A 13,181-nucleotide genomic window follows, 5' to 3' on the forward strand; every position below is an offset into this window, starting at 1 on the left:
GCGATATATGTTTTTATGTATGTCCACTTGAGGACAGCGAGCAGACACATGCACATCACAGTGGACAGTTGTTCATGTCCATAAAACACTGTATGTGTTGCCCAGCCGCTCTTGTCGGCGGCCACACCTCCTGTAAGTTCAGCGCACACACACCAACATGTCACTGTGTCTGTTTGCAAAGCCACACACGTGGGGGCACTTAGACAAATTTCACATCCAGCTCGATAGTGATCGTCTGCTGACTGTTGTGCTAATAGCGCAAATGGCCACACATTTTCTAAGTGCCAAGCTGACACATTGTGTGTGTCAGCTGAAATTTGGCCGACACCTGCCATGAGAGGGTTCGATGGGCTCTCACAGCGCACACTCTGTCTTTCAGCCACTGGTGTGCGCAAATAGTTTGAGCAACAGGTGTACGAGGCATTGGAGGCAGGTACGATTTTACACGTTTTGCGTACGATTCCTGCTTCATGCACACTTCATGTGCAAATCGACCAAATCCACACTATTTGTGAAGGGGCCCCATCATATCCTATGGGCAGTACGGTGGCTTAGTGGTCACTGCTGCCTCACAGAGGAGCTCTCAGGTTTCCTTCCCACCCGGTTCTTTCTGTGTAGAGTTTGCATGTTCTCTCTGTACTTGCGTGGGTTCCTCCGGGTGCTCCAACTTCCTCCCACTTCCAAAGACATGCAGGTTAGGTGAACTGGAAATTTTAAATGGACTGTGAGGGAGTGTGAATGTGTTTGTCTGTCTATATGCAGTCCTGCGAAAGACTGGCGGCCTCTTGCTCAGTGACCGCTAGGTGAGGCTCCAGCTTCCCCGTTAACCTTAATTGGAGTAAGTGGGTATAGAAAATGAATGACAGAATGCATATATTATATATACATATACAGTTTTGTTTAACCATCTTTGTGTCACTGTCTCAGGGAGAATTTCCAGAGGCTCCAGCAGGATCTAGCAGAAATGATCGTGTCCAGTCTACAGAAGCGCGGACGTGATTCCGATGGCTTTGAAAAGAGGAAGACCCTGTCCGCCAAAGTGCGTCAGCATGAGACTGACAACAGCCTGCCAGAGTACTTCCATCTGGCTGTCACTGATAGCCCCGAGACCCACCTGTGACCACAGAGGAGCTTCATATACAAACATGGTGAAGAAACCGAGCCATGGCGTAAAACCTCTGAATGTGCACTGCCAGGTTTTCCTTCTGTAAATTGCCACCAGAGGAGCAACTGGCCGTGTCAAACTTGAGGCAGCTGTCTCAGATACTTTCCCTGAAGCTTTATGACTGTACAATTATCCAAAAAACACCCCCTTCTACATTAACATTCACTATTCCTCAAGTGAAAATGGATTTTAAGGTTTCCAGCATTGTATTGCAAAGGGGGGAAATGATTTTTAACAGTCTAAAACCAAGCAAGTCTTTCTCATAATGCTTGTTTTCTCATGTGTTTTAAGTTATGACTAATTGCTCTTAAATGTTTTGTTAGATCAGTCATACACCATACATAGAATATCTTTTGGGTTGCTAGTTTGTGAAAAAATTGTTGTATATATATACACACACCAAAAACTCACTACCAACCACTTAGTAACATTTATAGTACGTACGTATAGTTGTTTGACTCATCACCCCTTTTGAAACCAGATTTACTGCAGATTTATTTTTTTACTCTTAAAAGTAGCACTGTTATTGTTTTGACATTTCTAGATTAATTTGAACAGGTTAAAACCATTTATTTATTGTAAGTTTATATGATTGATGTAAGAATCCTTTATTATTCATTTCGTAAAAATTGTAAATACAGTTTGACTCACTGACATAAAAATGAGAAGTCCAGAAATCCAAAGAGTGTTAAATGACTCACTAAAACACCTGTTTGAACATGAGCCACACATTTTGACACTCTGAAAAAAGATATGCTGTAAGACGTAGTTTAGGTGAACCGTTGACTCTAAATTGACTGTAGGTGTGAGTGAGACTGTGAATGTGTTTGTCTTTCTATGTGTGTCGACCCTGCGATTGACTGTCAGCCATCAGCCCTCGTGACCCTGAATAAGGGTCAGATTTAGAAAATGGATGGATGGATAGGAAGTCTGGAATGACAGAAAAGTATGTGAGGGTAGTGTGGGGGATGTACAAGGATAGTGTGACAGCGGTGAGATGCACAGTAGGAATGACAGACTTATTCAAGCTGGAGGTGGGAATACAACAAGGATAAGTTCTGAGGCCTTTCTTGTTTGCAATGGTGATGGACAGGTTTACGGATGAGATCAGACAGGAGTCTCCAAGGACTATGATGTTTGCAGATAACATTGTGAACTGTAGTGAGAGTAGAGAGCAGGTTGAGTCAAGCCTGGAGAGGTGGAGATATGCTCTGGAGAGCATGGGAATGAAAGTCAGTAGGACCAAGACTGAGTACATGTGTGTGAATGAGAGGGAGCCTACCAGAACAGTGTGGTTACAAGGAATAGAAGTGGTGAAAGTAGATGAGTTTAAATACTTGGGGTCACCTGTCCAAAGTAATGGAGAGTGTTGTAGAGAGGTCAAGAAGAGAGTGCAGGCAGGGTGGAGTGAGTGGAGAAAGGTGGCAGGAGTGATTCTGGACTGAAGAATATCAGCAAGAGTGAAGAGGAAGGTTTACAAGACAGTAGTGAGACCAGCTATGTTGTACGGCTTAGAGATGTTGGCACTAACAAAAAGACAGGAGGCAGAGCTGGAGATGTTGCGATTCTCTTTGGGAGTGACACAGATGGACAGGATTAGGAATGAACAAAGCAGAGGGACAGCTCAGGTGTGTCAGTTTGGAGACAAAGTCAGAGAGGTGAGATTGAGATGGTTTGCACATGTGCAGAGGAGGGATCCAGGGTATATAGGGAGAAGGATGCTGAGGATGGAGCCACCAGGCAGGAGGAGAAGAGGGAGGCCAAAGATGAAGTTTATGGATGAGGTGATGGAGGACATGCAGGTGGTTTGTGGTGACAGAGAAAGTTACAGAGGACAAGGTGAGATGGAAACGACTGATATGCTTTGGTGACCCCTAACGGGAGCAGCCAAAACAACAGAAGTAGGACAGTTATGTCATATGGACCTACAAAGTCTAGGTATTTATCTTGGAAAACCAAATTGTAACAGATTGCTACAATTAACTGTTGGTTGTAAATTGCATTTTCTATTTACACGACCAAGTTTTGTGGGACCGGTTGACATAACTAGATTAAGTAAATATAGCATTTAATTTCTTAGACTGAACCCAATATTTACTTTTGGCACCTGAAACTAGTTTATGGTGCATTTTCCTTTTTCACATAAAAACATAATTCATCTTAATATTTCATTCATAACCTGGAAAAATTAAACATATAATTTTTTGCAGACTTTTGTCGTAGAGCACTGGATGCAGTGTTGCACGTGAGTCTATGCAACACTGCGCTACTGTACACCATGCCTCCATAACTGTACGCTACCCTTTCACCAATCCTGCGAAAGGGTAGCCTTTTAGGTTTTTATCAGTACATACCTGCATTGCTAGATTTTATTCATACAGCTGGACTGTGCTGAACTTTGCCAGCAGTGAAGCTTCAAACCACGGAAGAAGAGGCAGGCCAAGCTTCCCCCTGCGCGCAACATATGCGGCCATTCCTGCGTACTAGATACGCAGCACAATGCAACTCTACGCAGGACCATGTGAAAGGGGATTAACACACAAACCTTCCATGATCCATACTGGCTTCAAACTGTTTGAGTTAAACAGTTATGATCTCGGGTTTACTTTTCAGGGTCACCCAAGGTCAATAGGTAATGTACAACCCCAATTCCAATGAAGTTGGGATGTTGTGTGAAATGTAAATAAAAACAGAATACAATGATTTGCAAATCCTCTTCAACCTCTGCTCAATTGGATACACCACAAAAACAAGATATTTAATGTTCAAACTGATAAACTTTATTGTTTTTGTGCAAATATTTGCTCATTTTGAAATGGATGCCTGCAACTTGTTTCAAAAAAGCTGGGACAGTGGTATGTTTACCACTGTGTTACATCACCTTTCCTTCTAACAACACTCAATAAGCATTTGGCAACTGAGGACACTAATTGTTGAAACTTTGTAGGGGAAATTTTTTCCTATTCTTGCTTGATGTACGACTTCAGTTGCTCAACAGTCCGGAGTCTCCGTTGTCGTATTTTACACTCATAATGCGACACACATTTTCAATGGGCGACAGGTCTGGACTGCAGGCAGGCCAGTCTAGTACCCACACTCTTTTACTTCGAAGCCACACTGTTGTAACGTGCACAATGTGGCTTGGAATTGTCGTGCTGAAATAAGCAGGGACGTCCCTGAAAAAGATGTTGCTTGGATGGCAGCATGTGTTGCTCCAAAACCTGGATGCACCTTTCAGCATTGATGGTGCCATCACAGATGTGTAAGTTGCCCATGCCATGGGTACTAACACACCGCAGATGCTGGCTTTTATACTTTGAGCTGGTAACAATCTAGATGGTCTTTTTCCTCTTTTGTCTGGAGGACACGATGTCGATGATTTCCAAAAACAATTTGAAATGTGGACTCATCAGACCACAGCACACTGTTCCACTTTGCGTCTGTCCATTTCAAATGAGCTCGGGCCCAGAGAAGGCGACAGTTGTTGTTGATGTGTGGCTTTTGCTTTGCATTGTAGAGTTTTAACTTGCACTTTTAGATGTAGCGACGAACGGTGTTAACTGACAATGGTTTTCTGAAGTGTTCCTGAGCCCACGCGGTAAGATCCTTTACACAATGTCAGTTTTTAATGCAGTGCCACCTGAGGGATCAAAGGTCATGGGCATTCAATGTTGGTTTTCGGCCTTGCCGCTTACATGTAGAAAGTTCTCCAGATTCTCTGAATCTTCTGATTATATTATCGACTGTAGATGATGGAATCCCTAAATTCCTTGCAATTAAATGTTGAGAAACGTTCTTAAACTGTTGGACTATTTTTTCCTGGAGTTGTTCACAAAGTGCTGATCCTCACCCCATCTTTGCTTGTGAACGGTTGAGCCCTTTGGGGATGGTCCTTTTATACCCAATCATGACACTCACAATTAGTGTCCTCAGTTCCCAAACGCTTATTGAGTGCTCTTAGAAGGAAAGATGATGTAACACAGTGGTAAACATACCACTGTCCCAGGTTTTTTGAAACGTGTTGCAGGCATCCATTTTAAAATAAGCAAATATTTGCACAAAAACAATAAAGTTTACCAGTTTGAACATTAAATATCTTGTCTTTGTGGTGTATTCAATTGAATATAGGCTGAAGAGGATTTGCAAATCATTGTATTCTGTTTTTATTTACATTTCACACAACGTCCCAACTTCATTGGAATTGGGGTTGTAATCAGTTCTTTGAAGTAACCTTTCTAAATAACATACACACTCAAATTTTTGTCTTGTAAACGACTTTCTCCAAATCAAATCAACTTTGTCCTTGACAGACCCTCAGTGATTCCACCAAGTTTGGTCCAAATCAGATCAAGTTATTTTGTTCAAATGCAGATGGACACACAGGACACAAAAACAATATCCCTATATGATAACACTGCATACTTTAAAAACAGCAAACCAGGGGCAAGGTGCTTCAGTATTGTAGCGGTTCTAAATCCACTCCCAGAGGGACTCCATGTGTTTCTCACCTCTTGTGGCTCTACAGCTGCTGATTGTCCTGTCACTGGATATTTGTTTATCTAAATGAAAAGTGAATAATTACAAATGTGTTGTAGTTTTAATAAAGTGCTGTGATTTAACACACTGAAAAAACATGGCATTATTTGAGAAAAAGTTACATCAGGAAACAATTTTACAAGCAGCACAGAGGAAAAAGTAAAATAAAAACAAAGCAAAACATAAAAACACGGTAGAAACAAAATTTCAAAAAAACTGAATACAAATCCATACACTGAGCAATTGTCCTCACAAGGAAGTAAATCTCTTTAAATACACATTATGGTATCCATTATGTGCGTTTAAACAAATCTGCATAAAGACATGCACACAATTTCTGTACCTTTTGGAGGACAATGTACAGACAGCTAAATTTTGATCAAACTGTTGCACACTACACTGTTTTAGTTGTAACTAAGGCGGTGCCGCCCAGCTCGGTGGCAGGAAGTGGGAGCCTATGTGAAAACAGCCTGCCGTCAGTTTGTGTCCCAGCATGCATCTCAGTGTTCCAGCACACGGGGAACCCATCGTCATTCTTTGAGCCCGTCGGAGCCCCGAGGTGCCAGTGAGGACAGGGTGAAAGTTCCTCTGCTGTAGTCTGCCACACATCCACCTGATCATTCATTTCTAGAGGCAGCGAGTGAATTTTAGCCGGTGTTTCATCTGTGTGAGGAGGCTCTGGTCCCACCTCTGAGTCCTCTGCAATAGAAACAAAACCTTAAAATGAATAGTGACTTCAAAATCTTCATTACATCATTATAGATATGGAAAAGATTGTGACACACACACACACAAGAAATACATATATATTTTTATTCTAAAGACACGACATATGAATCAACTGAAAATCTTGCATCTGTTCTGGAAACAATGCCATTAAATTTTAAAGGAGGTAAAATGGCAAACAGCACATTTTAAACCAATTTATGAATTAATGGATTTTACAGAAACAGGGGGTAAATGCTCAGAATGAGTCTGAAAACAAATCATTATATTTGAGAGCAGACCTGCAAAAAACAGAAAAAACAGAAATTTTTTTTAAATGCCTTTGTGAAACTGCATGATTTATGCACTCAAATAAATATCTGTCTACGTACTTATTACATGCAAAGGTTTAAAATGGAGGCTTTTATCACCAGAGTCCCCAGGAGCTGCACGCTGCTATGGTTTTCTGCCACTTTGTGTATGATTAAAAATATGAACACCTACAAACTAACGGCTGCCTGTTGAAACCAAAATAGCTGAGGCAATGACCCAAGGGGCGCTCAGAAGTAGAGAACAGAAACTGTAAAGTTTCTGCTGTGATGAACACCACACTTCAACGCCAGCTGGCCTGCAGATGCACTTCCTCCAAACCACAAGTTCTTTTAACAAAACTGCAAGAATATTTAGTCAAACACACGAGCCATCGGTCGTTATCTCCAGTGGAGGGACAGTTCCGCTAATCTGCTAATTAGGGAAGCTAACGTTTTCTTTAACGGATTACCTTTTCAGATAACTTTGAAAACCATCAGCGGACCAATTAGCTTCCACTAACATGTTTTTTTTGCTGGTAAAGTGAGTAAATTTAATGGTCAAAATGTTTGTAAACCCTAACATCATACGTTAGGTCCTGTTTATGAACGAGGGAGTTAGCTAACACTTCCGATTCACAGGTCAAAGCACACAAGCGCTGGTAAGAAGACAAGAAGATACACTGGGGACTAAAATGGTATTTAAGCAGCTCAAAAGTCAGCATTTTTATTTTTTTTTTGTGCATTTGTTTTGTGTTTGTGAATGCAATATGGGTGAGTCGTAGGTCCGTTAACGGTTTCTAAATATATAATATACAGATAAACTGTGACTTCTAATACTGCGATTGTCTGCTGACCAACTTCTGTCTCAGTGTTGCCAATTTTGTGACTTTATTGCTACATCTAGCCACTTTTTGAGACTTGCCTGAGTACTCAGAAAATCAACTTTTAGTTACTATGTTAAATCTGCCAATAAAAACGATAATGAAACTATCTCTGCAGAAACAGAAGGAATCGGCGATGGTAGGCACAGCTAACCAAAAAGTTAGCTTCAGTAACCATTAAACCGCTAACTGAAAAGTTAACTTTTATAATGTTAAACCAATAAAAAAAATTAGCGGAAGTTACTGCTAACCACTAACTTTTAGTATTGACTCGGTCGTGGCCACACTGTCCACTACTGATAATCCAGTTTTGAGTTTAAGCGCTGCAGGGGCTGCTGGGTAAATTCAATGATGATCACAAACACAAAACAAATGCACAAAAAATAAATAAAAAAACAAAACCCCAAAACACTGTCATCATCTTTATTAAAAGCAGTAAATTAGAATATTTCACAATTTTAATTTTTTAAAAATTATATCCAAATGTAACCCCTTTGTAATCACCAGTATTTTAACTAGTAACTGTAATTTAATTACATATTTTTTTTTCAGTAACTGGACTGGATTCCAATTATTATTTTTTTCTAATTTAATTAAGTAACTCTACTACATATTAAGAGTTACTCCCCAACACTGTTGAAACGGGGGTGTCCTCTTGGCGGTTGCTGGGTTGCTGAACATTGAGGCACCTGTTTGCTGGATCTTGCCCACAGAAACCAGTGGCGGCTGCTGGTCTTTCAAAGAGGGCAAGGTCATTGTCGACTTACATCATAAAATTTAATTTTCAAGAAAATAGTCTGTGATCCTATCGTACCAAGTAGGTGTCTTTTCCAGGGACTTGACCAGTGTCCTCTCAATGGCCAGCAGAGCTAGGCTGCAAAGCCCTTGCATGGCCCATTGTGTTGCAGGTGGAAACAGAAGAAGCGCCTTTCTACACATGCAGATGTAGCTCCATTTGTTAACACTCAATAACAGTTTGTACAGTTGAGGCATTGCACTGGTCTTTAAGAAAAACCAAGAAATCACACAGCTTTATCCTGTTACCTTGTAAGTCCTGATTTGAATACAGGACTTAAAGTTCAGACCTCAGTGACACTGTATCAAAGTATTATAACTTTTCAGGACACTGTGGAATGCCTCCCCTGGAAACACTTCTCTCATTTCATCAAACGTCCCTGGATTGACTCATTCTAAGAACTTTCCAAATTTGAAAAACACAAAGGATTCTGCTCCATGAGATTATCAAGGATGGCCGTGTAGAGATTTCTGTCATGCTCCTGGAGATCTTTCTCATGGGCTTTCTCGTGGGTCGGATGTGAGACCTGCTGCTTTGGCATAAACAGCTTGGAAAGCCCCCTCTGACCTCTTCTCTTTGACAAAAGCAAGAAGAGACTCAATTCTTTTCATGCAGTAGAGAACATCCGTGGCCCTCTGCTGGACGATATCAAAGACCACATCAGTCTCTGAGATTTGTTCATATGTGTACAATTTGAACACAAGCTCAAAATCCTCCAGTTTCATTACATACCTTTGGCACAATCCAGTGTGTCATCAGCCACTGTCTTATCTGCGATGATATTATAAAAGTCTCAGGAGGCCTTCATAGTTATTTGCGACAGTGCTCACTAAGCGTGATGTGAAATTTCTTCCTCACAGCTTCTCTTGCACTCACTCACTCATCTTCAACCGTTTACTCCAATTAAGGGTCACGGGGGTCTGGAGCCTATCCCAGCAGTCATAGGTACACCCTGGACAGGACACCAGTCTGCTGCAGGGCGCTTCCCTTGCAGTCTTAGAGAAATCGCATCTGACAGAAACCCAACATGCATTGTTCCCTCAACAATGCAACTGATTCTCCTCATCTTAGTCTCCCTAAGTAACTGTTTCTTTGACACAAAGTCATTCCATTGGTATCCAAGGATCCTCCAATAAGACCTTGTGCTAAAGCCACCCAGTAGTTGCCTTAGGTCCCTGGTTAGCATCCAAGTCTCACAATCATACAGTAAGACAGGAAGCACCAGAACCCCAAAGACTTGGACAAACACCTCCATCCAGTGAAATTCCATAAGTTCTTCTCAGGTGTCTCTCGATCTCAAAGATGATTAAAAGTGAATTCTTCTGTCCTCTAATACATGAAAGCTAACCCAAAGGTAGCACACTCTTTCAGCACCAAAGTATCATGTGATAACCTCAATTTGGGAGCAAGTTTGTAAAATTAAATATGAGCTCATTCATCCTCATGGACTTTTTTGTCTGATTGTTTGCATTAATGTGCTGTGAGGAAAGACAGCAGCTGATTGGCTGGGCAGAGGCACCTGGGCTATGTATTGTGGGATTTGCTGACCTTTAGTAGATGAATCCAACACTCTTATTGATCAGGTTTAGCAAAAACCCAAGGGCTGTGAGAAATTGAAGCTCATAACACTTAAAGAAGCTTGACTAAAAAAACTTCTATTTGTTCCTTCATCGGGATCATCTTACCTGAGGTGCTGTGTCGCCTGTATATGACAAACCAGATCACCACAGCCAGGATGGATCCCATTGTGATCAGAACCACAAAAGCCAACATAGCTGGATGTGGCATTGTCATAAAGTCAGCCCAGGCAGCAGAGGTTGTGGCTCTTACCTGACCAACCGAAGGTGCAGATGGTTCTGGTGAAAAAAGATGGATTACAGTGTATTTGCATTTATGTTCCTTTCTATGCTGATGATATTCACTTTTAAATTTGATCACCAATAGACAATCACCACAGTGTCAGTACATTGATCTGATTTGTTCAATTCACCTCTTGGATGTGCAATAATGTTGCCCAGAACAACAACAAAATGGCAAAATTGCATGTGGTCAATTTGAATGGATACTAGCATTAGATCTCTGTACATAATACAGTTGCTTGAATTGTCTTGTAAAACCATGGGACAATTCAGCCAAAGAAATTCAATTTTAATGTGAACCAGTCAGTGGTGGGCACAGCTAACCAAAAGGTTAGCTTCGATAATAGCTAATCAGCTAACTGAAAAGTTAGCTTTTATAAAGCTAAACCAATAAGCCACCCAAAAATTTATCGGAAGCTACAGCTGATAACTTTCAGTATTGTCTCCGGTACACTTGCAACAACTACTAACAAGCTGATTTTGAGTTTTAACACCACGATCACTTCTGGTAGTATTAAAGGCGACCACAGACCCAAGCAATGAGTCAACACTTCTGTCTTTGTGCGCCCTGTCCACTGCTGGAAGCTCCTGTTTACTACATAGCTTGCAGCAGTGAAGCTCAGCTCTGCAAACACACACAAAAAAGTCAGAATATAGCCGTGTTGCCGTGAGGCAGAGGTCTTGGAAAATAAAGCAGTTTTGACTTATGGTTTTGATTAAAAAAATCAATCCGGATAGAAAAAAATCCATTAATGTCAATTCTGTAATTTGTACAAAGTTAAAATATAACACATATCTTTTAATTTTAAATAATGCACTAATTCTGAAGTTTAAAAACATTTAACAGGTAAGCGCTAAAACCTTTGATATCAGTATCAGACTTCACAAAGGTTTTTAACTGTTTCAGATGTATTCACTTCACCTGCAAAAACATGTTAGCGATTTAAAAATTATCGGACCAAAACATATTGGAAGATAATTGGTCTGATGATGGTTTTCAAAGTTATACGAAACGCTAATCCGATAATGAAAACATTAGCTTTGATAATTAGTGGTTAGCGGATTAGCGGAACTGTGCCCACCACTGATTATAGCATTTTGTTAGCATTGTGGCGAAGTGGTTAGTGCACTTGCTTCTGAAACAGAAGGTTTTTGGTTCAAGATCATCTACATGGTGTAAAACATATCAAATCAACATGCATTTCCATGATGGATCTGCTTTTCTGAGCCAGAGTGAAAAAGGGATAAGCTGAAAGTCCTTACTTAAGCTCTTGAGGAACTTAATTCAGTTTTATAGAACCTGTTGACAAAATAAATTTAGTCAATGTTAATGTTTACTCAAGTCAGTGTTTGACTTTTTTGAGTGTAGTCACACAATATAAACATTTGTTTTGATGCTTTGCACTTTTTGTCATATGTTTACATTTTTATTATGTTTGAAAGATATGATTATGTTTTTATATCACACCTATGATTTTTGTGTGATATTCTATTTACATATTTTCTATTTAAATATCTTTCTGTCTCCCTTCTTTTTAATTTACTCTTTACAGGACTAAACAGGCACTTCCTTTTACATTTTAAATATCAGTATTTTTGATTTCTGTGTTTTTTATTTTTATTTTAAATGTATGTAATTCACTTTCATTCATTTTATTTATATAGCACCAAATCACAACAAAGTTGCCACAAGGCTCTTCACACTGGTATGGTATAACCTCTCCAATCCCCTTGAGCAAGCACATAGGTGACAGTGGTAAGGATAAACTCCCTCTGGTGTTTCTGAGCAAGAAACCTCAAGCAGACCAGACTCAGAGGGGTGACCCACTGCTTAGGCCATTCTAACAAAGTTACAAAAAAAAAAAGAGCGTAATGGTGCTAAACCCATGGTAAAGTCAAGCCCACAGTTCAAGACTGAATTGTGCTACATTATTAAATATGAAATTTTGAATCAATGCTTTTAATCACAAGTGATTGACATCTTTTATATTATATAACAGAAAATGAAGATATCTAAACCAAGAAGGAAACAACATATCTATAAGGTTTCACAAAACTGAAGCAAAATGAAGATCGTTCAAGTGGTTTGCATTATGTATTTTTGTCATATACAAATCATCAGTTTAACAACAGTGTCCAGATTCAGTAGTTCCACCCTCTATTAAACAAGTATGATCACATATGAAGAGTAAATCCCATAGAAGTAGGGAATTTTATGAACTCAGATAAGCTCAGTGTTATGGGACAAAAGAAGAAAAACGAAAAATTTTAAACATTTGTGCAAAAAGAATCGCTAAATCTATATGTATGTGTGAGAAATCGTTAAAACTGTAAATTTACAGAATTGTTTAAAATATACTTGTCACCCTGTAGCTCAGCCACTGAATCAGAAACAATTACAAAGTTACAATCATATTTTGGAAAACATCATCAAGCAGAGAGGTCTGAAGCTCACCTGTGGGTGTCTGAGGCTCACATTTGGTTTCTGTCCTACAGAGGATGCAGTCGTTGACCACATTGTCCCACGTCTCGCCAGCGGAGCACTTCTTCTTTACCATGTCTCAGGACAAAGATGGAAATGTACCGATCACCTCCTCTGAACTTATTATTAGTGGCAAAAATCAGAGTGTGGCACAACAGAGGAGAGCTGTGGTGACAGCATTTACAGTGTTACATGAACCTATCGAGCCCAACAGGCACATGTTTCAGTTCCTCCATTTCACATGAAAGCGTGTCCCTGAGGACCCAAAGAGAACTGCATTTCTATTTTTATAGAACATACACATCCTGACTTTCATCCTGCTGAGTTTTGGTCAGTACAGTATGACTGAGTGGAAACATCAAATATTTTATTTAGGTTATCAGTGAATGAAAATGACAAATCATAATTAAATTGCTTCAGTTAGTAACACAAATAAATTAAGTTTG

The 13,181-nt window shown here is 40.0% G+C and overlaps 1 protein-coding gene across 1 annotated transcript in view; it reads left to right on the forward strand.

Annotated features, from left to right (window-relative positions):
- The window catches only part of gucy2c (guanylate cyclase 2C), a 61,547-nt gene extending 60,016 nt beyond the window's left edge, over positions 1-1,531 (forward strand). Inside the window, 1 exon segment of the mRNA XM_034191149.1 lies at positions 928-1,531. Coding sequence (XP_034047040.1) covers positions 928-1,120 — 193 coding nt within the window. The 3' untranslated portion in view covers positions 1,121-1,531.
- The last annotated feature ends 11,650 nt before the right edge of the window (positions 1,532-13,181 follow it).

Source organism: Thalassophryne amazonica, chromosome 16 (genome assembly GCF_902500255.1).
Source record: "Thalassophryne amazonica chromosome 16, fThaAma1.1, whole genome shotgun sequence".
Taxonomy (NCBI): domain Eukaryota; kingdom Metazoa; phylum Chordata; class Actinopteri; order Batrachoidiformes; family Batrachoididae; genus Thalassophryne; species Thalassophryne amazonica.